We start from the raw sequence: 23,075 nt of genomic DNA on the forward strand, positions 1-23,075 counted from the left end.
GACCATGGAGTTTCAGTTTTGCAAGATGGAGAAAGTCCTGAAGAGAGATGGTGATCATGATAGCACAACAACATGAATGTAGTTGATGCTACCAAATAGGGTTAAGAGGGTACAGTTTTTGTGTATTTTACCATGATTAAATTTTAAAAATTTAAGTTACGTATTTTGTAATATTTTCTAAAAGTAAGAAGTCATAGTTTGCATTACATACCTGTTAGGATGAGGCTAAGGAAGAAAAAGGTGTTGATTGAAAATAAACATTGTGGGGGAGTTCCCATCGTGGCTCAGTCAGTGGTTAACGGATCCGACTAGGAACCATGAGGTTGCGGCTTTGATCCCTGGCCTCACTCAGTGGGTTAAAGATCGGCGCTGCCATGAGCTGTGGTGTAGGTTGCAGACACGGCTCAGATCCCGCGTTGCTGTGGCTCTGGCGTAGGCCGGCAGCTACAGCTCCGATTAGACCCTTAGCCTGGGAACCTCCATATGCCGCGGGTGTGGCCTGAAGGGGGAAAAAAAATGTGTGTATATATATACACATACACATATGTACACATTATGAGAGCTCCTGTTGTGGCGCAGAGGAAACAAATCTGAGTAGGAACCATGAGGTTGTGGGTTCCATCCCTGGCCTCAATCAGTGAGTTAACGATCCTGGCGTTGCCCTGGGCTGTGGTGTAGGTCTCAGACGCAGCTTGGATCTGGCGTTGCTGTGGTGTAGGCCGGCAGCTGTAGCTCGGGTTAGACCCCTAGCCTGGGAGTCTTCATATGTTGTGGCCCTAAAAAAAAAAAAAAAAAAAAAAAGGCAAACAAATATATATATATACATACATTATGGAAGCAGCCCAGGCAACAGGCAGTTGTGTCAAAAATGAGGAAGGCGGAATGCAGTGAGACCCAGAATGGCTCCAAGAGAAAAGGATTAGTTATGTCATCCTTGATCAGAAAGGTGATCAGCACAGAGAAAGCCTCAAGGCCACTGGTCCTCAAATCAAGCTGTGTTAGTGGACAGGGTCACTTACATTTCAAGACAACAAGGCACAGACCCTTTAAGGGGACAGCTTTTTGCAGGAGGGGTGATGGAAGAGGCTAAACAAGCCTTAGAAACAGGTGAAACTCTGAAGGCGGCAGGCTGTGACCTCATGACTGTGGTCGAAACAGCTGTGCTGCTGGCTGCTGTGGATGACTTCAGTCCTGTCAGTGAAATCCACAGTTCAAGAGTGGTTGTCCTGTTTGGGCTGCTTACCAGGCTGCTGCTTTGTCCAGAGGTGGCAGGCTTGAGATGGAAGCAGGAATTGCCCAGGGTCCCCTCACGACGCATGACCACAGTGGGCCGAGTGCTCTTTAGTCTGGAATTTTCTTGATGTTTTGACATTAGCATCTTTTTATAATTGATACTGGAAAGTAAGCTTGACTGAAGTAGCTGAACTTATTATGCAAATCCGATGTGCTACGGTGAATTGAACATGAAATTGAAGGTTAGGTGATGAGTTCTGTCACTGATGTCATAAATTACACGTACAGCCACTCAGATTACTGAATGTGGGAAGAGAGACACTTACTACATAATTACTCAGATAAATGAAACTAAAGGGAGGAGTTCCCATTGTGGCTCAGTGGGTTAAGAGCCCAACTAGTATCCATGAGGATGCAGGTTTGGTCTCTGACCTTACTCAGTGGGTTAAGATCCAGTGTTTCCATGAGCTGTGATGTAGGTTGCAGACATGGCTCAGATCTGGTGTTGCTGTGGTGTAGGCCGGCAGCTACGGCTCCGATTTGATCCCTAGCCCAGAAACGACATACGCTGCAAGTGCGCTCCCCCCCAAAAAAGAGGAATAACATGTAGGAAGGATGACTTATTATTCCTGAGACATAATAACACTGTAATTCAATGAAATCCTGTTAATTTAATGATATGAGATATTTAGTTCTCATGCCAGATATCTGATTCCTCTTTTGAGTAAAATGAATGTATTCAAGTTTGAATGGTAGAGTTAAAGAAGAAAGTGGACCAAAATTTTATATAAATATTATTTTTCTAATGGACATAACACAGCATGCAGAAAAAATAGTGTGTCAGGCTGATGATTGCAGTGTGGGAGCATTGCCTTATGGCGCTGGTGGGAAGCTGCAGACCCCAACCTTGGTGGGGGTGGGTGGGAGGAATTGTGAGCCCACCCCCTCCTGGTAAAGCACACGGAGAAACAGTGACTTGAACCACGTATTCCAGGCTGGTAAAACTTTGAGCCTGGCATGCATTGTTTAGGCGGCTTGGTTTATACGCTGTGCTGTTCGGAGACCTCTCCGGTTTTGTTGTTAGAGCACATTCTGCTTGTCCTGCAATGTGGTCTTTCCTCCTGAGGCCTGGCCGCGCAGGGCTTCTGTGGGGAGCCTGGGCTGTTGACGGAGCTTCTTTAAGTTGGCAGAACTTCTGCTCCGATCTCCACATTCCTGTGATGGGTGTCAGAGGGAATCGGAGCTGGACATGGGTTGATTGAGTCCCCACTGATGCAGAAGAGGGAGCTGAGCTCCGTTGTGATTTGTGAGGAGGTGACTGGGAAGGGGGGGAGGGGAGGGGCTCCAGTGGGATGTGACAGAGGGTTGGTCAGTGTCACTGGGACGAGGTAGCCGTGTCCACCAGCTCTGGACCTCAGGCTTGTGTCTTCCCGCAGAGACTGGGAGACAGGGCCCTGTCTTTCTAGGTGATTACATTTCCCTGAAGGACTGCTCCTGAACAGAAGGAGGTCACACCCATCTCAGAGGGATAAGAAGGACCACAGCTGAGACCCTTCGTAGTAACTGTTGGGTGAAAGGGCCTGTGTCAGGTGTTGGCTGGGACGAAAGTGACTCAATGACCTTGAACTTCCTCAGGCAGGCGTTGTAGAGGGACCAGGCTGCTGAGTTTGGGTGCCTCTTACTGCAGAGGCCTGGCCGAGTCACCGTGGGCCTAGAGTCCTGCAGTTCTCATGGGCAGCAGCTAAAACTTTTTCCGATGGCCTCCCAGCAGCTGCTTCTCCCAGGCCTCCCTGGAGCCTCCACTGTGCAGTTGAGGCTCTGCCAAGGATTGGCGGGTTTTTATGTGCAGACTCTGGGGCCTTCCCCTCTGTGGCTTGGAATTGCTCCCCCTCATGTACAGCTGCTCTGGCTGCCCCAGGCTCCAACCCCTGGTTCCTCAAGCCACAAACAGGTGGCTTCTGCTTGAGTTGCATTCTGCACCACCCAGACAGGGGCTGTTCTTGGGAAAAGCTGTGATAAACGTGGGTCTCACGTAGCGACGTTGCCTCCCTTCAAGGAGGAAATCCCATACCTGCTTTTGGTTGCTCTTCACTGCTTTCAGATTGTCATTTGTTTTTTTCTCGAGGTTTATCGCTGTTACGTGCAGGTAGGTTAGTCCATATAGAACACCCTGTCATTACTGGAACCAGAATGGCCAGCTGTTCTTTATTCTAACTCTTTATTATAAAAACGCTCAAACATTCAGAATACTAAGTGAATAATCCGTCATCTGGGATCCAAAATCTTGGCATGTCACTGCTTTTAGGCCCTTTCAGTACTCAGGGAATATAGTATGTTTAAAAAATCATGAGTTCTTACTGTTATTTTCTTTCTTTCTTTTTTTTTTTTTTTTTTTGTCTTTCTGCCTTTTCTAGGGCCGCTTCCACGGCATATGGAGATTCCCAGGCTAGGGGTGTAATTGGAGCCATAGCCACCAGCCTACGCCAGAGCCACAGCAATGCCAGATCCTAGCTGCGTCTGCAATCTACACGACAGCTCACAGCAACGCAGGATCCTTAACCCACTGAGCAAGGCCAGGGATCGAACCTGTAACCTCATGGTTCCTAGTCGGATTCGTTAACCACTACGCCACGACGGGAACTCCCTTACTGTTATTTTCAATTCAAATTTAACTTTTTTTTTTTTGTCTTTTGGGTCACACCTGGGGCATATGGAAGTTCCAGACTAGGGGTTGAATCGGAGCTGTATCTGCCAGCCTTCGCCACAGCAAGGCAGGATCTGCGCCACATCCATGACCTACACCAGAGCTCATGGCAATGCCGGATCCTTTAACCCACTGAGTGAGGCCAGGGGTTGAACCTACATCCTCATGGATACTAGTGGAGTTCGTCACTGCTGAGCTACAATGGGAACTCCCTGTATCTTTTCTTTAATGATGAAAATCTTGGCTTCTAATAACCCTAATAGAGGATAAGATACATTCAGAGAAGCCTGACTTTCATCTCTGTCCCTCCCTTCTATGCCCTCCCTGGCTTTTCCTGTGGGTAGTAATTCATACGTTTTTGCTTTACTTGCCATCATTTCTTCCTTTGACTCTGAGCATAATGTATATGCATTCATACTTCCTTTTCTTTCTTATGAAATACATAGAATACTAAAAACTGTCCTGAGCCTTGCCTTTGTATTTTGTTATGGATATTTTCAAAATACACATCAAGGGCATTGATTTCAGTTTGCTTTTTGAGTTATAACACATAGTTTAAAATTACTTGCATATTGTTGGTTACGTGTTTTAGAATTTTAGCTTTGCATCTTTTATCTTTTTTCCCAGTTTTATTGAAATATAATTGACATATAACATTGTGCATGTTTAAGGTATGCAAGGTGATGATTTAATATATATATATATTAAATATATGGAGGGTTTTGTATCTTGAATTTGACCATTTAAGACAGAGGCACTCATCCAGAATTTGTTAGATCACTTAAATCTGAAACAGTCACCATGATTCTAAGGTTTATTATTCCATGGTTTCACTTTTAATTTATGTTTTGTTTCGTTTGTCTTTTAAAATTTTACAGGTGGAAGATCCAGGTTGCTTCTGGGTTATTATAAAAGGATGTAGTCCCTTTTTAGATCATGAACTTGACTATCAAAAACTAAATAATGCCATGAATGACTTCTATAATAGCATGTGTCAAGATACAGAAATAAAGCCACTAATGCTGGAAGAAGGGCAGGTAAGTATCTAAAGGTGCTTTAAGCATCGTGTCTTTAAATGCTGCTCAAATTGTAGACTGTTTTGGCAACTGAGATGGTAAAAGCTTTTGCAGTATTTTCATTGCTTATAATCATTGCCTTGTGTTAGGTTCTTTTGGTTGCCTGAGAGTCAGGCTAGTCATGGAAAGTTTCACTTGTATAAAGTTCACGTGGGTCAACAGGCGATGCGGTGTCCTCTAAATTCAGGCGTTGGGGCCCTCATCTTGGGGCTGGGAACCAGAGGCTTTTTCAAGATCCCTTGCAGCGACCGTAGCAGAGAGATCAGGGAGCTTTCCAGTCTCAGGCTGCTGCCTCCCTCTTAGTGACTCATGACTTTGGTCGACTCCTATTGCTTTGTTTTCCTCACTCCACCTCAGGGCCCCTCGCCCTTTCCTGCTGCCCCAGCTCCTGCCCATCGTCAACTTCTCTCTATACGTCAGTCATTTCTCAGGAGAGTTTGAATTTTTTTTTTTTTTGATCAGAACAGTTAATTTATTTGTGTCTTCTGTTATGCTTGTATCTCTTGTTTTGACAATAAAAATCCTGACTACTTTCTCAAGTGTGGATGGCAGTTTTTTTGTCCTGTGAAGAGCAGTTAATTCCATTCTGCCTTCTCACAGTCATGGAACCTAAGCATGATAAACGTAGTATTTTGAAAAACCGTTGCCTTTTTATTGTATCCTTTTAACATCATATTTTTGTAACACACCCATCTTTTTGTTTCTACCCCGCTCCCCCCATTACATCAGATCTTGATAGACTGACCACAACATCAAATTCATAGGCAACATAACAGGTCCAATATAGGATGTTTGCGTTCCATTAGAGAGAAACGAAATGTCTTTCTCCTTCCAAATAGGTTGTCAGTACCTTGAATGATATAACATTGATGTCTCGAATTTGTTCACCACAGGGATTCTTTTTTCACAGCTCGAATGGAAATGTTAAACATATGTGTATATGGTATTACTTGTTGCAGAAAAAGTATAGATAATTTATTTAAAAATATAGGAGTTCCCGTTGTAGCGCAGTGGTTAACGAATCCGACTAGGAACCATGAGGTTGCGGGTTTGATTCCTGGCCTTGCTCAGCGGGTTAAGGATCTGGCGTTGCTATGAGCTGTGGTGTAGGTTGCAGACGTGGCTTGGATCTGGCGTTGCTGTGGCTCTGGCGTAGGCTGGTGGCTACAGTTCTGATTCAGCCCCTAGCCTGGGAACCTCCATGTGCTGCGGGAGCGGCCTAAGAAATGGCGAAAAGACCAAAAAAAAAAAAAAGTATATATATACACCATATATATTGAAGCCATATCTGAGAACAGGCTAGGATAGGATTATTAAAAAAAAAATTGTAAAGAGTTAGAAAGTTCTTATAGCCTACAGATAAATAAGAGAGGGTTTGGTCCTATAAGATTTCAAACTACTTTTTGTACTTACAGAGCTTCCATGTAGTTGGAGGTGGAGTTCAGGAGGTATTCTTGGTGTTCAGTGCTAGAGGGACCTCAGGGGCTGCTCTGGCCTTTGCAGAGGGCTCCACGTCTCGGGGTTTAGGTCCACAGCATAGAAAAGCAGGAGCTTCAGCAAGTGCACTTTGTCTTGGAGCTGCGGGACGAGTGGCTCCCCCAGCATCTGGACCAGGCGGCCACAGAAAGCCTCGATCTGCTTCTCCACGAGAGTTTGAATTTTTATAAGGGCATGTTGGGAAAAGATTTATTTCTAAACTCTTTATGAGAAAAAATGAGAAATTATTTGAATTCCCCATCCCATCCTAAGTAATCGCTAGTAAAATTATTTTTTCCATGACATATTTTTCACTGACTTATTGAAGAAATAAAACCAGGTCTGTTGTCCTTTTAAAATAGTGCACATTTGAAGCCTACAGCAAGCCCCCGTACCAATTTCAGCCACAAGGGGGGCAGACACCAGAAGTAAGAGAGGCTACAACTCTATTATCTATAACTGATTTTGTAAAAATAAAGGACTATGACCATTAAAAAAAATAAAAATAAAATAGTGCACATTTTGGATAGCTTGATTACTTCTTTGTGGGGGTAGTGATACCTTTCCCCTGTACTTCCCCTGTATTTCCTGTGGACTGATGAATATAAGGCTTAGATTGGATTTAGGGATGGAGTTCCGTTGTGGCCCAGTGGGTTAAGAACCCAAAACAGTGTCTGTGAGGATGCTCATTTGATCCCTGGCCTTGCTCAGTGGGTTACGGATCTGGTGTTGCCGCAAGCTGTGGTGTAGGTTGCGGATGCAGCTCAGAGCTGATGTGGCTGTGGCTGTGATGTGGGCTGGCAGCTGCAACTCCCATTTGACCCCTAGCCTGGGAACTTCCACATGCTGCAGGTTTCGCCCTAAAAAGAAAGAAAAACAGATTTAGGGTCACTTTTTTCCCCCCAAGAATGACTGGTGCTGTGAGGTTCAAGTTGTATTGACTTGGGAGAGAATCTCACTTTTGGTGATGCTGAGGTTGGCCTGTGCATTCAGGTGGCAGCAGTCTGAGCCCTCCTTGCAGGCCAATGAGCTTGTCCCATAGCGGGCACGCCACCCGGTCATCACCACTGCCCACATCTGTTCTTCACCACACTTGTAAAATGGTCATTTTCACATTGCTTCTGCATTCATGAGCTGAAATTCTTCCATAGAGAACTTTCCCTCATGTGTCAGGACTCCGGCTTCCTGAAACAATGCAGTTCATCTTGGAAAGATAGAAAAATTATTTAATTCTTTCCCTTATCAACTTTTTTCCTCATCAACTTTCAGTGTACTTATTTGTGCTCCATTATCTACATTGATGTCCAAAGGTTTGTTTTTCTCTCCTCCTTGTCATTTTTTTTTTTTTTTTTTTTTGGTTTCACCTGTGACACATGGAAGTTTCTGGGCCAGGGATCGAACCCACACCACAGCGGTGACAACGCCAGATTCTTAACCTGCTGAGCTACCAGAGAACTCCTTCTCAGCATTTTTAAGTACTGTGTTGGATGCATGGCTTTTAATGCGTTCATTGGTTGTAACCACTGTCCTTGATGCTTATGTTATCTCATTGTTGGCTAGTAGAAGCCCTAATTACACCACCTTTTCAGAGTTGACTGTGTGAATTATTAACTACAGGTTTCTTTGACATAAGCATTAAATAGAAATACCCTCTATCCTTCGGCAGAATTGCTCTTGTATCATTTGAATTATGTGAGGCTTTCCAGCACCTCTGCCTTGCAGAATGGCTGCCCTGTATTTTCCAATTTCTCTTCCCAAGTGCAAGAGTCTCCACTGGTCCACTTCTTCCCTGCTGGGCACAGCTGTCCCCACTTTCTAAGTCTGTGGTCAGCACAGTCAGCATGTGTTTGCCTGTCTGTGGCCCGGCAGTCCTGTGGGACAGTCAGAGTGCCAAGGGCTGTCCTTCCAGCAGGGCAACTTTAGGCCCTAAAAGGGGGCTGCAGGTATTTATTTACTTACTTACTGTCTTTTTAGGGCTGCACCCGCAGCATGTGGAGGTTCCCAGGCAAGGGATCAAATTGGAGCTGAAGCCACTGGCCTACCCCACAGCCACAGAAAGGCTGGATCCTTAACCCACTGAGCAAGTCCAGGGATCGAACCCACATCCTCATGGATGCTAGTCGGGTTCACTCACTGCTGAGCTACGATGGGGACTCCTGCAGGTACTTACTTACTCACTCACCCAGTGGTTTTGGGAACTTAGTACATGCCAAGTACTGTTCTAGGTGCTGTGGATGTGACAGTAAACAAAATCACAAAAGTCCCCATCCTGGTGAAGCTGACGTCCAGTTGTGGCTGATAGTAACAAACGGCCAAGGGCAGTGTCAGGCTTGGAGGGCCGTGATGCAGCTGTGGCATGGATCTGACCCCTGGCCTGGAAACTCCATGTGCAGCCGGGCAGCCAAAAGAGAAAAACAAACAAACAAAAAACAGCTAGAATTCAGGTGCCCTCTGTTCTTACTTTCTCGACAAGCAGAGTTTAGCTTGGGGTGATCCAGCCTCCTGGCATCTGGAAGTGAAAGGTGTGATGTTGAGAGTACCTTTCCGTGCTCCCACTGTTTGACTGGAGAGTTTCCCACTGAAATTGTCCCTCTGTTTCGCAGGTCTGTGTGGTTTATTGTCAGGAACTAAGGTGCTGGTGCAGGGCTGTTATTAAGTCCATCGTGTCTTCAGCGGACCATTACCTGGCAGATTGTTTCCTTGTGGACTTTGCCAAATACATTCCCGTGAAATCCAAAAAGTACGTACGTATGTGTTTATTTCGACATAGGCTCTTTCGGAGACGAATGTCAGTTTGAAAGGAGCTCCTTTAAAAGGGACAGAGGTCATAAACTGGAATTTTCTTAGCTTCATGAAGGGGAGACTCGCAGGATCCCATTTTACAAGCAGTGAGTGTAGGAGCAAGAGTCAGAATGAGGACTCAGTGGGCGCCTCTGGCCCTTCTTGTTGTCCTTCCTGGAAAGGCGGGTGCTCTTGGCCAGCTGCTCACCCGGCCTGGCCTGTCCCCTGGGTTCGCTCAGGTGGTGGAGTGGTTCCTTTAGGGAGGCAGGGAGAAACGTTTCTTGTCGCCACAGAAAGGATGGTTTGCTGGCATGGCCTCGGGTTGCCGAGAGCAGAGTGTGTGTCCCTGGTGTCCTGCGGAGCGAGGGCGCCGCTGTCCCAGAAGACGAGCAACAGTTCAGAGTGGCCCACGCTGCTTCTAGGACCACACATCACAGGGCACCAGAGAACCTGCCAGCAAGTCGGTCTTGGTGTTTGTGGTCAGTTTTTCATGGTTTCCTGCCCCAGAGGAAGAGGATATCAGTTTAAGGACTAAATAAACACGAGGACCCTTCTTCTGATAGAGGAAGAAGAATCTTCCTTCTGATAGAGGCTGCGGCTGCCACGGCAGCGGGTGCCCTGGTGGAAGAGTCCTTGGCAAGAGGTTGCTCCCACAGCGGGCTGGCGGGCTGGCAGGTCCTCGCGGAAAAGGAGATGACCTCCTAGCTTGTGATTTACTTTTATAAATGTAGAGGTTACTAAAACCAGCATTGTACTGAACTGGCGATATTTTCTCCCAGTATTTGGAGTTTTAAGTTCAGTTTGTTTTGGGCAAGAGAACCGTGTGGTTAGAGCAAGGAGGCCTGGAGGAGCGGTTAGTCCAGCTGCCTTTTCTACACTGGCTGAGACACAGGTGCCCAGGCCCCCCCATGGGGCACCTGAGAAGCCGTGGCACGTGAGATGTGGAAACCCCACACCCAAGTGGTTTACCTGAAGGAGACTGGAAATAAAAATGGTGACAAACTTACTTATCTGATCTCAGCCCTTCAACCCTTTTGTGCAGAGTCGACAAACACTAATTTTTAAAACATCTGCTTATTTACAGAAACTTCAAGGTGGTTCTGGTCGTGTATTAAAATTGATATTTAAAAGTCTTAAGGCGTTCCTGTCATGGCTCAGTGGAAACAAATCTGAATAGGAACCATGAGGTTATGGGTTTGATCCCTGGCCTCACTCAGTGGGTTAAGGATTTGGCGTTGCTGTGAGCTGTGGTGGAGGTCGCAGATGCGGCTCGGATCCCGTGTTGCTGTGGCTCTGGTGTAGGTGGGCAGCATCAGCTCCGATTCGACCCCTAGCCTGGGAACCTCCATATGCCACTAGTGTGGCCCTAAAAGGACAAAAGACTGAAAAATAAATTTTAATGCCAGAGATGTACTGAATATCTTTTATGTACTGTGTGTATATCTGTGCACACACAGACATTTGAGAGCTGTGTGTCCTTTCTTGCTTTTTTTTTTTTTTTTTTGGTTTTTAGGGGCTCACCTGCAGCATATGGAAGTTCCCAGGCTAGGGGTCAAATGGGAGCTGCATCTGCCAGCCTACACCACAGCCACAGCAACACAGAATCCGAGCCACATCTGCAACCTACACCACAGCTCACAACAGTGCCGGATCCCTAATCCACTGAGTGAGGCCAGGGATCGAACCTGCCTCCTCATGGATGCTAGTCAGGTTCATTAACCACTGAGCCATGACGGGAACTCCGTATGTATATCTTGGTGTATAGGAAAGTAAGGTTTTTCTCAGCTGCCAAGACCCAGTTTTCATCTTCGTAGGCGACTGGGCTTAAGCATTTGCCTACTCTTGGTGGCTCTAGTAGAAACAGAAAAAAATGGGCTTTTCTTTGGTCTTTTGTTTTATGTTAAGGATATTAAATATATAGGCATACTTTTAAGAACTATGTTATATGTAATTTTTTTTTCTTTATTTTGGAACTGTTCTGTTTCACTCTTAAGCATCCGAGTTGCAGTGGAGACGTTTATGCAGCTTCCTTACAGAGCAAAAAAATTCAGACTATACTGCACAAAACCTGTCACGTTGCACGTTGACTTCCGGGAAGATAATGCTGAGCTTGTGTAAGTACACCTGCTGATGTATGTTGAACCCTCATTAAAAGTCCTAAATCGAGTGTATGATGATATGAAATCGGGTCCTCTTGAGACATGCTAAGCGATTTCAAAGGTCTCTTTGTCCTTTAGGAGGTGTCTTCTGAGTCTGTGTGTCAAACCTGCCCTGTCCACAGAGGCTGCAGTGTGAGGGATAGAGGAGGGGCCCGAGCTCTGTGTTGTTTGTCTTTTTAACTTACAAAAAGGAATAGGAGCTCCCACCGCGGTGCAGTGGGATCAGTGGCATCTTGGGAACACTGGGATGCAGGTTCTATCCTCAGCCTGGCCCAGTGGGTTAAGAATCCAGTGTTGCTGCCGCAGGACTTGGGTCACAACTGTGGCTTGGATCTGATCCCTGGCCCAGGAGCTCCGTATGTTGTGGGTCAGCCAAAAAAGAAACAAAAAAGGAAGAAATTAACCGTAAAGAAAAACATTAGCACATCGGGTCATGGTGCATTAAAAAAAATACGCAGGGTACCCTTCTCCAGCCCCATCCCCTCCTTCCTTCTGGGAGCCTCTGGGGCTCGTTTAGGTTTGAACTTGCAGCTCTTTTTCAGCACTTTTATACATATTCACAGGCGTGGAGCTCTTAATGAAAATTAGAACACACTGTCTTACTGGCAGAGGGAACTTAAGAATGTTTTGAAACATTTTTTTGCTTGAAGTATCGTTGATTTACAGTGTTGCGTCAGTTTCTGCTGTCCAGCAAAGTGACCCAGTGGTACCCATGAGAACGCGGGCTGTAGCTCTTTGCCAGTCCTTGTGCTCCCCTCTGCTCCAGTCCTTTTCCTGGGTGACTGCAATCGGCACAGCTGCTGTGTTTAACCTTTCCTCTCTTGAGGGCCAGCTAGATGGTCTCTAAACTCTTCTGCACTGTACATTCTCGTAAGAATATAAAGAAATCCGTCACCCTTGTGGCTGCCTTGGAATCCACACCAGTGACACTAAGCCAGCTGGTTTCTGCCGAGGCCACCACGATCCTCAGAGCAGCCGGCAGCGTCCCCGTCGCTGTCCTGCTCAGCTCTTCCTCAGAGGCCATCCCCCATCTTCCTCACACCCCCTCTGCATGACCCCCTCCCCAGTGCCCCCACAGTGCCCCGCAGGGGCGTTCCCAGCCTTGACACACCCAACCTAGGAGACCCTCAGTGTAGACAAAGAAGGGCTGAAGCAAGCCCCTCAGCCTTTTGCTGCATTTTGATCACTTTCTTTGACAGGTGGTGCCTTTTTGTCTGCGCCTCATTAAGAAGGTGTGTCTGAATACATGTATTACGGGCCTGGGCAGGTTTCATCAAATTTCCTTCCAAAAAGACTAGCAATTTATACTCCCATCATTGGAGGATAGAAAGTGCTGCTTTTGGAGTTCCCGTCATGGTGCAGTGGTTAATGAATCCAACTAGGAACCATGAGGTTGCGGGTTTGATCCCTGGCCTCACTCGGTGGGTTAAGGATCCGGCATTGCTGTGAGCTGTGGTGTAGGTTGCAGATGTGGCTCGGATCTGGCGTTGCTGTGGCTGTGGTATAGGCTGGTGGTTACAGCTCCGATTAGACCCCCAGCCTGGGAACCTCCGTATGCTGCGGGAGTGGCCCTAAAAAGACCAAAAAAAAAAAAAAAAAAAAAAAAGTGCTGCTTTTCCCATACAATGTTGAACATCAGGCTTTTTAATTTTCACCTCTTTGCTGAATGACAGTGGTATTTTGTTTTATGTTGCATTTTTTTTCTGCCTTGTAAAGTTGGGTATCTCCTCATGTAGTGTGTATGTGGAGAGGAATGCACAGACTAATTGGCCTGTGAGAGACTTTTTTTTTTCTTTTTCTTCTTTGGGCTGCACCTGTGGCATATGGAAGTTCCCAGGCCAGGGGTCTAGGCTTATAGGCTAGGGGTCCTGCCTACGTCACAGCCGTGCCAGTTCTGAGCCTCGTCGGTAACCTACATCTCAGCTTGAGGCAATGCCGGATCCTTAACCCATAGAGCAAGGCCAGGGATTGAACCTGCACCCTCGTGGATGCTAGTTGGGTCTGTAACCCCCTGAGCTACAACTGGCACTCCTGTGAGAGACTTCTCAATATACTAGTTCATAGCCTAGGTTGATTTTTTTTTTTTTTTGTTTTTTTTGGTCTTTTGTCTTCTAGGGCTGCACCCAAGGCATATGGGGTTCCCAGGCTAGGGGTCTAATCGGAGCTGTAGCTGCCAGCCTACACCACAGCCACAGCAACACGGGATCCGAGCTGTGTCTGCAGCCTACACCACAACTCATGGCAACGCTGGATCCTTAACCCACTGAGCGAGGCCAGGGATCGAACCCGCAACCTCATGGTTCCTAGTTGGATTTGTTTCCACTGCGCCACAACGGGAACTCCTTGACCTTTTTCTTACTAGGAATCTACTACATTTTGTTAAAAAACGAAGAGCTTGTTAAGTAATTTTTATGCAACAGGGTTTAGAACCTCTATTTGTTTGCTTGTTTATTTCTACCTCCTTTTGGAAATACTTCATGATTTTCTTGAGGTAATGTGCTTAGTATCTTTCTCAGTAAAGATGAAACTAACTGGGCCGAGTGCTTTATGTGCATTACCTCATTTGATCTTTGAAACAACCTTTGGGGGATAGTGATGGCACCTCTAGTAAATAAAACCAGTGGTAGACAGAAAACATCACTCTAACCTTATTTATTTTATTTTTGTTCCATGCTTCCAAATGCTGGTTTCTTGTGATCTTCTACCACCTGTAACTTTTCCTGTGATTTTCTTTCCAAAGCATAGTAGGACTCTTGACTCCAGTGCGTGTGTGTGTGTGTGTGTGTGTGTGTGTGTGTGTGTGTTTTAACACATCCCTAAGCAATTAATGCAGTCTCCCCTGAGGTAGCATCTGTTCCCAAGATGAGGGGCTCCATCCTACAAGACTCCCCGCACCCCCTCGCAACTCAGATGCTCACAACCAAGTTAATTTTTGGTGTTTATGGAGGCTTCGTTACCAGCCATGATTGATTAACTCATCATCCACTGGCGATTGGTTGGTTCATCCTCCACCCCCTCTCCCCTTCCCAGAGGTGGGGGTGGGTGGGGGGTGGGACTGAAAGTTCTGACTCTGATCACAGATTGGTTCCCCTGGCAGCCAGCCCGCCTCCCTCAGTTACCTAGGTCCTTTCCAAAAGTCACCTCGTTAACATGCCAAAAGACAGCTTTATCCCTCTTGGAATCGCTGAGCTCTGTGCAACAGGGACAATGACCAAATATGTATTTTTTCTCATAAATCACAGTATCACACGTAGGGAAGGGCAAGATGATAGGGAGAAATGGGACACAGTGGCAGGGAGAAGCAGAGTGAGGAAAAGCATGAGACAGTAGAGGCTGGGTTTCCCACGGCCGGCTGCTCTGAGGATGTCAGTTTTCCCAGCACACGTGGGGCCTCGCTCTGTGCCGGGTACTCCCTGCTCAGGGGCTGTCCCCGGAGCTCGTGTTCTGATGGGGAGACCCATGTCACAGGTGCTGGCATGATGGCGGTGGGCACAGCAGCACAAGAAGCCCCAAGAGGGGGCTCTTCTCCCTGAGTCTCTGCTCTGGCGTCTGGGGCAGCGGTTGGGGCGGGGTGGGGGGCGGGGGGAGCCAGCCGTGCTGGCTGCTGGGGTCGCCAGCCCAGCGCAGAGCCAGACTCCCATCAACATGTCATATCAGGAACACCCCGAGTATAATTTACAGAGTGACGTTGGTGTACTAGCCTCGGCTTTTCATTTAATGAAGTTGCGTCTGTTCTGTTCCAGACCCTCCAAGAAGTGGGACAGTGCGGCTATTCAGTACTTTCAGAATATCCTAAAAGGTGAGGCAGTGCTTTGAACGGACCCCCAAGAGGGTTTTGCCTTCTGTTGGTGAGGGGGTTTGAGATGTGTCTGCTTAGCCCCGCCCCCCCGTGTGGGTTCGTAAGTTACCTGGAGCTTCTTCCACCCCAAGTGTCGCAGTGACTCTGCACCCCTGGAATTTGGGGGTGGATGGGACATCGGTAATTGACAGGTGAAGTCAAACACACACACCCCGCTCCCACCCGTGTGGGTTCGTAAGTTACCTGGAGCTTCTTCCACCCCAAGTGTCGCAGTGACTCTGCACCCCTGGAATTTGGGGGTGGATGGGGACATCGGTAATTGACAGGTGAAGTCAGACAGGGGCTGTTTGGGTGGGGCACCCTTCAACAATAAGAATGCCTGTCTCTCAGTTTGCATAGACGCTGCAGCACTGCCACATATATCTATGTGCATTTCATTGAACCAACAATTGACAAAAAGCCTAATGTTTTTGGCAAGCAAGGGACAATAAATGGATGCTTACTGGGTGATCACCATCATTGCTAATTAAGATGTGTAGAGGGTCCAAACTACCAAACCAGAGGCATCCCCCCCTCCCATTTTTTTGTGTTCTTTTTATTTTTTATCATTGGCTGTAAAATAGACTCTCGTTTGTGGCATCCGTCCTAAAAACCTTGGCAGTCTGAGCCAAATAACCGTGCTGACCTCTAGGGCTGTTCTGAGGAGCAGCACCTGTTGGGGCCCTGGCCCCTCTTCACCACCACCCCTCTGTTGGGGTAAAGAAGCGGCCAGTAGCCCGTGTTGCACCTGGGAGAAATGGGAAGGGGGACGCCTCTAGTTTGGTAGTTTGGACCCTTGCGAGCCCACAGGGGGCCTGGGAGACCGGTTTTGGGGGAGGCAGGGTGCCTCAGAAACATTGTCCTGCTGCCTCTGTGTAGCCTCCCCGGAGCCCCGTCTCCTCCCCTGTAAAATGACAGCAGCACCATCTCAGAGGGTGGCGGTAGGAGTGAAGTGAAACTGAGCAGAGGGCCTGTTGGTGCCCATACGTGGAGCTGCTTTTGGGATGAGCCCATGGGCATGGAGGGGTGCCATGGACTCGGGTGAAAGGCTGTGACTGGGCACAGGGTTTGGGAGTCACTGGAAGAGAAGAGAGCACAGAACCGAGCTTGAGGTGGTGTCACAGGAGGAGGATGCAGGGGGTGATGACAGAGGATCCGGGGCTGACCCCTTGCCCACCGCCAGACCCCTTCTGCACGAGGAAGCCTCAGGACCTTGTGCTAGGGAATCCTAAGTGGTTAGCAGAGACGGTGTGAGAAATAGTTGTAGTCGTTTTAAGATTACTTTTAATGTCAGCTAATGTGTTTTCATTTCTGCTGTTTAGCAACTACCCAGGTGGAAGCCAAATTGTGTGCAGTGGAAGAAGATACTTTTGATGTTTACCTTTATGTGACTATGAAAAATGAAAAGGTACGTGAAAGAACTGTATTTTAAAGCCATTTTTATTATTGTTCAAAGTGTTTGAGAGTTCCCATCGTGGTGCAGCGGAAACAAATCCAAGTAGGAACCATACCGTTGCGGGTTTGATCCCTGGACTTGCTCAGTGGATTAAGGATCTGGCATTTCCATGAGCTGTAGTGCAGGTCGCAGACACACCTCGGATCTGGCGTTGCTGTGGCTGTGGTGTAGGCCGGCAGCTGTAGCTCGGGTTAGCCCCTAGCCTGGGAACCTTCATATGCTGCAGGTGCAGCCCTAAAAAGACAGAAAGACCGAAAAAGAAAAAAAAGTGTTTATTTTAATAAAACAGTGAACATCAAGGAAAATAATGTCATTTACACAGCGTAGACATTTTTTTATTCTTTCAAGATTTGGCTTAGATCAGAAGTTAGCCAGGACTGTTTTTCTTCTTCTTTTTTTTTGCACCCATGGCATATGGAAGTTCCCAGGGTAGGGTTCGAATCAGAGCTGCAGCCTCCAGCCGACGCCACAGTCACAGCAACGCCAGATCCAAGCCATGTCTGTGACCCATGCAGTGGGTCACAGCAACTCCAGATCCATCATCCACTGAGTGAGGCCAGGGATTGTACCTGTATCCTCATGGTTACTAGTTGGGTTTGTTACCGCTGAGCCACAACAGGAACTTCTTTTAATTATTTTAAAAAATGACTTTAGTATTTATTTCATTTCATTAATTTTCTTTTTTCTTTTTCAGCTGCCCCAAGGCATACGGAGTTTCCGGGCCAAGGATCAGGTCTGAGCCATAGCTATGCCAGATCCTTAACCCACTGTGCCGGGCTGGGTTTGAACCTGCATCCCAGGGCTCCTGCGATGCCGCCAATCCCATTGCAGCACAGAGGGAACTCCTTTAGTATTTAATTTAGACAGCATTTTACTTAGTAATGGACAAGAAATTATTCCTATAGTGATGAATACGGAATGTTATTTTCTTATAAGAGGCCGTAATTTTTTTTTTTTTTTTTTTGCCTTTCCTAGGGCCACTCCCGTGGCATATGGAGGTTCCCAGGCGAGGGGTCTAATCGGAGCTGTAGCTGCCGGCCTACACCACAGCCATAGCAATGCAGGATCCAAGCTGCGTCTGTGATCTACATCACAGCTTACGGCAATGCCTGATCCTTAACCCACTGAGCAAGGCCAGGGATCGAACCCACAACCTCATGGTTCCTAGTCAGATGTGTTGACCACTGAGCCACGACAGGAACTCCCATAATTTTTTTTTTTTAATACACATAATTTGGTCTGATGTTCTCTGCTTTTTCCCCCCTTAATTTTCTCATTGTATGTAATATGTGCCTGTTGTAAAGAATTCAGATAATAACATAAGAGAGAAAGTGGGCATCACATGTGAGAGCCCCCCAGCCCCAGTTATTAGCTGGTTACCCTTGGCTGGTGGCCCTTTATCAAGGCTGTAGCTTGTGTGGTCATGGATGCAGATACAGATTTGGGAATGCTCAGGGCCCACAGAGGCCATTTAAACCATGGATTTATTTTAAAACTTTAGTTTGGAGCAGTTTCACAGTTATAGAAAAGATGCCGAAAGAGTGGAGAGATTTTGTGTGTGTGCTCTATCTGGGTTCCCCTGATGTTAACCATACAAACAAACGGTACAGTGACTGAAACCAGAAAATTAACACTGATAAAATACTATTTTTAAAAACCTGCAGACCTTATTTGAATTTTGCCAGTTTTCCTGCTAATCTCCTCTCTGTGGTCTCAAATCAGATCCTGGATTCCACGTTGAATCTGTCACATCTCCTTAGTGTCCTGCAATTTGACAGCTTGTCTTTCCTCCTCTTTTGAGACCTTGACACTTCTAAAGTGTACCGGACACTTTTTTTTTTTTTTTTTGGGGGGGCCGTGCTTACAGCATGTGGAAGTTCCCAGGCCAGGGGTTGAACCTGAGACACACCAGGGACTTGAGCTGCTGCAGTGACAATGACAGACCCTTAACCCTCTGAGCCACAAAGGAACTCTCTACTCACTTTGGCTTTTTTTGGTGTTTTCTCATGGTTAGCTTGAGGTATCCCATAGTTTGAGCAGGAATGCTGCACACGTGATGTGCTTCTGGGTTGCTTTAGAGCAGGGGTCATGATGTTGACATGTGTTTTTGGAGGGGTGGTGCCTGCAGGTGTGGCATAAGGAAGTTCCCAGGCTAGAGGTCAGGTTGGAGCTACAGCTGCTGGCTTATACCACAGCCACCGCAACAAGCGATCCTTAACCCACTGAGTGGCACCAGGGATTGAACCTGTGTCCTCATGGATGCTCGTTGGTTTGTTTCCACTGAACCACAACTGGAACTCTGATGTTGACTGTTGATGTGTCTTAGTACTAGTCACCTTAACCTTGATTGGCTGGTTAAGGTGGTGTCTGCTAGGCTTTTCCTGCAGAGTTACTGTTTATTCCTTTTGAAGTTATTAAGTATCTTTGAGACTCTGCAAATATCCATCAGTGATTCTTGTGGTCAAAACCTTTTTTCTGTGGTGTTGGCCCATTTCCATCATGGGTTCTACATTTTTTTTTCCTTTTATGGCATTTGGAAGTTCCCGGGTTGGGAATTGGAGCTGCGTCTGTGACCTGTGCCGTAGCTTACGGCAACAGTGGATCCACAACTTACATCAGGGATCGAACCCGAATCCTCATGGATACCATGTCGGGTTCCCAACCTGCTGAGCCACAACAGCACATGGAGATTCCCAGGCTAGGGGTCGAATCAGAGCTGTAGCCACTGGCCTACGCCAGAGCCACTGCAACACGGTATCCGAGCCACGTCTGCAGCCTACACCACAGCTCACGGCAACGCCAGATCCTTCACCCACTGAGCAAGGCCAGGGATTGAACCCGCAACCCCATGGTTCCTAGTCGGATTCGTTAACCACTGAGCCACAACGGGAACTCCATGTATCTTTTTGAGTTGTAGTTTTGTCTCGATATATGCCCAGGAGTGGGATTGCTGGACCATATTGGTAATTCTATATTCAGTTTTCTGAGATAACTCCATACTGTTCTTTTCTTTGCAGTGGTTGTACCAATTTATGTTCCCACCAACAGGGTAGGGGCACTCCCTTTTCTCCACACCCTCTCCAGCATTTGTTATTTGTACACTTTTTAATGATGGCCATTATGACTAGTGTGAGGTGGTACCTCATTGTAGTTTTGATTTGCATTTCTCTAATAATCAGTGATGTTGAGCATCTTTCCATGGACCTGCTCGCCATCTCTATGTCTTCTTTGGAAAAATGTGTATTTAGACCCTCGGATCCTCTGCCTATTTTCCAATGGGATTATTTGGGGATTTTTGTTTCTTTGTTTGCTATTGAGTTGTATGAGTTCTTTATATATTTGGGTTTTTTTTTTTTTAAACCCCCCCCTTTTTTTTTTTTTTTTTAAGGGCCACAACTGTGGCCTGTGGAGGTTCCTAGGCTAAGGGTTGAATTGGAGCTACAGCTGCCAGCCTACACCACAGCCACAGCAATGCAGGATCCGAGCCACATCTGTAGCCTACCCCACAGGTCACAGTAATGCTGGATCCTTAACCCACTGAGTGAGGTCAGGGATCGAACCCGCAACTTCATGGTTCCTAGTCAGATTCGTTACTGCTGTGCCATGATGGGAAATCCATATGAGTTCTTTATATATCTTGAATATTAACTCCTTACATTTCTGGTGCTTTCAAAATGTTTCTTAGATTTCATACAGTTTCTTTCTGTTTTCTTCTCAGGAAAGTTGGTGAGAAGTATCTAGTTCACCATTACTAGAGCGGAAGTCAGTAGATCAATTTCTATTAAATTATATTCTGTAAAATAATTGTGTTGAAGATTGAAATCGAATAATTGTGTTGATTGAAATTTGGGGTTAAGTTTGGAATAGTTGCTGAAGTAACTTATTATCCATGAAATGTTTAAAATTACACAGGTTTGTGTTAATGACGATCTGGTTGCAAAGAACTTTGCTTGTTACGTATCGCCCATGGAGAATCAAAACCTCGATTCTTTAAAGAAACCAAGATTGAATATAAAGTCAGCATCCTTTTCCAGTAAACTCAACCCGGCACTTACTCTTTGGCCGATGTTTTTGCAAGGAAAAGATTCTCAAGGGATGGAAAGTGAGTGGATTCTCAACAATGTATGTTTACTTTAAACTGTCTTACTTATAGGGGTCTTAGTGTATTGATATGAGTTGTACAGACTTTTCCTCATATGGAGGCATTGGATTCTGAATTTAATATTTTAATTTTAATCCTAATGAGTTTGTAACAAGTTTGAGGTTAAGAGGTCAAGAGATGCTGTAGGTGGGTTTTTTTGTTTTGTTTTTTGTTTTTTTCTCTTTAGGGCTGCAGCCGTGGCATTTGGAGGTTTCCAGGCTAGGGGTCCAATCAGAGCTACCGCTGCCAGCCTACACCACAGTCACAGCAACGCAGGATCCGAGCCATGTCTGTGACCTACAGCACAGTTCATGGCAATGCTGGATCCTTAACCCACTGAGCGAGGCCAGGGATCAAACCTGTGTCCTCCTAGGTCCTAGTCGGGTTCGTTAACCACTGAGCCATGAAGGGAACTCAAGTTCTGCTGCAGTTTGTTTTTATGAGAACAGAAAAAAAACTATTGTCAATTTCTTATCAACATGAAGTTATACTTTTATAAGGCCCTATGTTCATAAAGATATTACCAAAATAAAGTTTTATTTGTTTAGTGTTTTAGATATTTTTTGGCCACATCTGTGGTAGGCAGAAGTTCCCAGGCCAGGGATCAAACCTTTGCCACAGCAGCCACCCGAGCTGCTGCAGTGACAAGCCTTAACGCACTGCACCAAAAGGAACTCCTAGATACTTTTAATTTTTTTGCTTTCTAGGGCTGTGCCTGTGGCATATGGAGGTTCCCAGGTGAGGGGTTAAATCGGAGCTGTAGCTGCCAGTCTCCAACACAGCCACAGCAACGCTAGATCTGAGCCACGTCTGTGACCTACACTACAGCTCATGGCAAGGCCGGTTCCCAAACCCACTGAGTGAGGCCAGGGATGGTTGAACCTGCGTCCTCATGGTTCCTAGTCGGATTCGTTTCTGCTGAGCCACGACGGGAACTCCAAGAACAACATGACATGTCTCTCTCCCTCCACTTTTCTTTCGTCCCCTCACGTTGCTGCCCTGCCCTGAGTTAGATTATCCTGTAACCTTACACCAAAAATGAAACCAGAAGCGTACCAACAAATTCACATTTGTGTTTTGGGTTTTATTTCATGATTTAATCTGGAAATGTATTATTTCTGTCAGATTCACATGGTTTAACTTTTCTGGCGAAGTCTCTCCAGCATCCGTGGCCCAAGGGTGTGAGTGACCTCAGGCCAACCTCTAGGATCTTGGGTGAGTTCTCTCTTGCTTCATTTCATAGCAACGTAAAAGAATACTCTTAATTCTCTGAAGACTGTAAGGTTGGTTAGAGGGGCTATGAGAACTCTTTTCCCCTCAATTTAGTGGAACCAATTTACAATGAAGAGGCCGACAAAGATGATGTGCCTTGCAGTCCGTAGGCTTTTACCATAATGCAAAGAACATGATGGGCATTTGTTCACATGTAGGACTCATTTATTCCAGCCCAGCCATAGGCCGGTGAGTCTTCTTTGTCCTCAGAATATACATATGGATTTATGGTTTATTTTTAATTTTTAATTTTTTAAATTTTTTGTCGTCTTCGCCATTTCTTGGGCTGCTTCCGCAGCATATGGAGGCTCCCAGGCTAGGGGTCTAATCGGAGCTGTAGCTACCAGCCTAGACCAGAGCCATAGCAACTTGGGATCCGAGCCTTGTCTGTGACCCACACCACAGCTCACAGCAACGCTGGATCCTTAACCCACTGAGCAAGGCCAGGGATCGAACCCGCAACCCCATGGTTCCTAGTCAGATTTATTAACCACTGCGCCACCACGGGAACTCCTGGTTTATTTTTATTTTAAGCAATAGGATGCATAAAAATGAGAAAGAGGCATCTGCGAAGTCAGAAATACCCAGTCTTCAATTTCTTATCTCCAGGATCTTTAATGAATTGGAATTGTTGGGCAAGGGTGAAATATACCACTGCTTTGATGCTTGGTTACCCTCTGTGGAGATCTCCACGATTTCACACTTACATGGGGCTTAGGTATACCTGTGGGCGTGATATTTCACATACAGCCATGGTAAACCTCAACTAAACTATAGCCGTAATCAGCTAAAAGATTCCCTCCACTTTAAATTACCTTGGTCATGTTGTTCATCATACAAACACACAGATAATCAGAACTTTAAAAGCCTGTCATCTTGACTATACCTACTAACTAAAATTTTACAGCCTTTTTCCCCCCACCGTTTTCCAGATGTGAG

General features: G+C 46.3%; 1 protein-coding gene and 1 pseudogene across 7 annotated transcripts in view; both read left to right on the top strand.

Moving 5' to 3' along the window:
* The window catches only part of TDRD12 (tudor domain containing 12), a 78,499-nt gene that overhangs the window by 2,263 nt on the left and 53,161 nt on the right, over positions 1-23,075 (top strand). For 5 of the 7 annotated variants that reach the window (XR_014805977.1, XR_014805981.1, XR_014805980.1 and 2 more), the window contains exons 2-9: positions 4,816-4,974; positions 9,093-9,229; positions 11,265-11,384; positions 15,173-15,228; positions 16,590-16,675; positions 17,418-17,456; positions 20,636-20,825; positions 21,990-22,079. Coding sequence is in view for 2 of the 7 variants with exons in the window: in XM_021094274.2 (XP_020949933.2) it covers positions 4,816-4,974; positions 9,093-9,229; positions 11,265-11,384; positions 15,173-15,228; positions 16,590-16,675; positions 17,418-17,456; positions 20,636-20,825; positions 21,990-22,079 (877 nt within the window). In the remaining 5 variants the exon portion in view is untranslated. Of the gene's footprint in view, positions 1-4,815; positions 4,975-9,092; positions 9,230-11,264; positions 11,385-15,172; positions 15,229-16,589; positions 16,676-17,417; positions 17,457-18,554; positions 19,452-20,174; positions 20,826-21,989; positions 22,080-23,075 lie in introns of those variants that run through there. The other 2 variants (XM_021094276.2, XR_014805979.1) reach the window with 2 other exon arrangements.
* LOC102161189 (2-iminobutanoate/2-iminopropanoate deaminase pseudogene) lies at positions 813-1,345 on the top strand (annotated as a pseudogene).

The sequence above is a fragment of the Sus scrofa genome, chromosome 6 (genome assembly GCF_054392235.1).
Source record: "Sus scrofa isolate SSC_HxYL_T2T_F1_AM1 chromosome 6, Sscrofa_HxYL_maternal_Yorkshire_Landrace_v2.0, whole genome shotgun sequence".
Lineage (NCBI taxonomy): Eukaryota > Metazoa > Chordata > Mammalia > Artiodactyla > Suidae > Sus > Sus scrofa.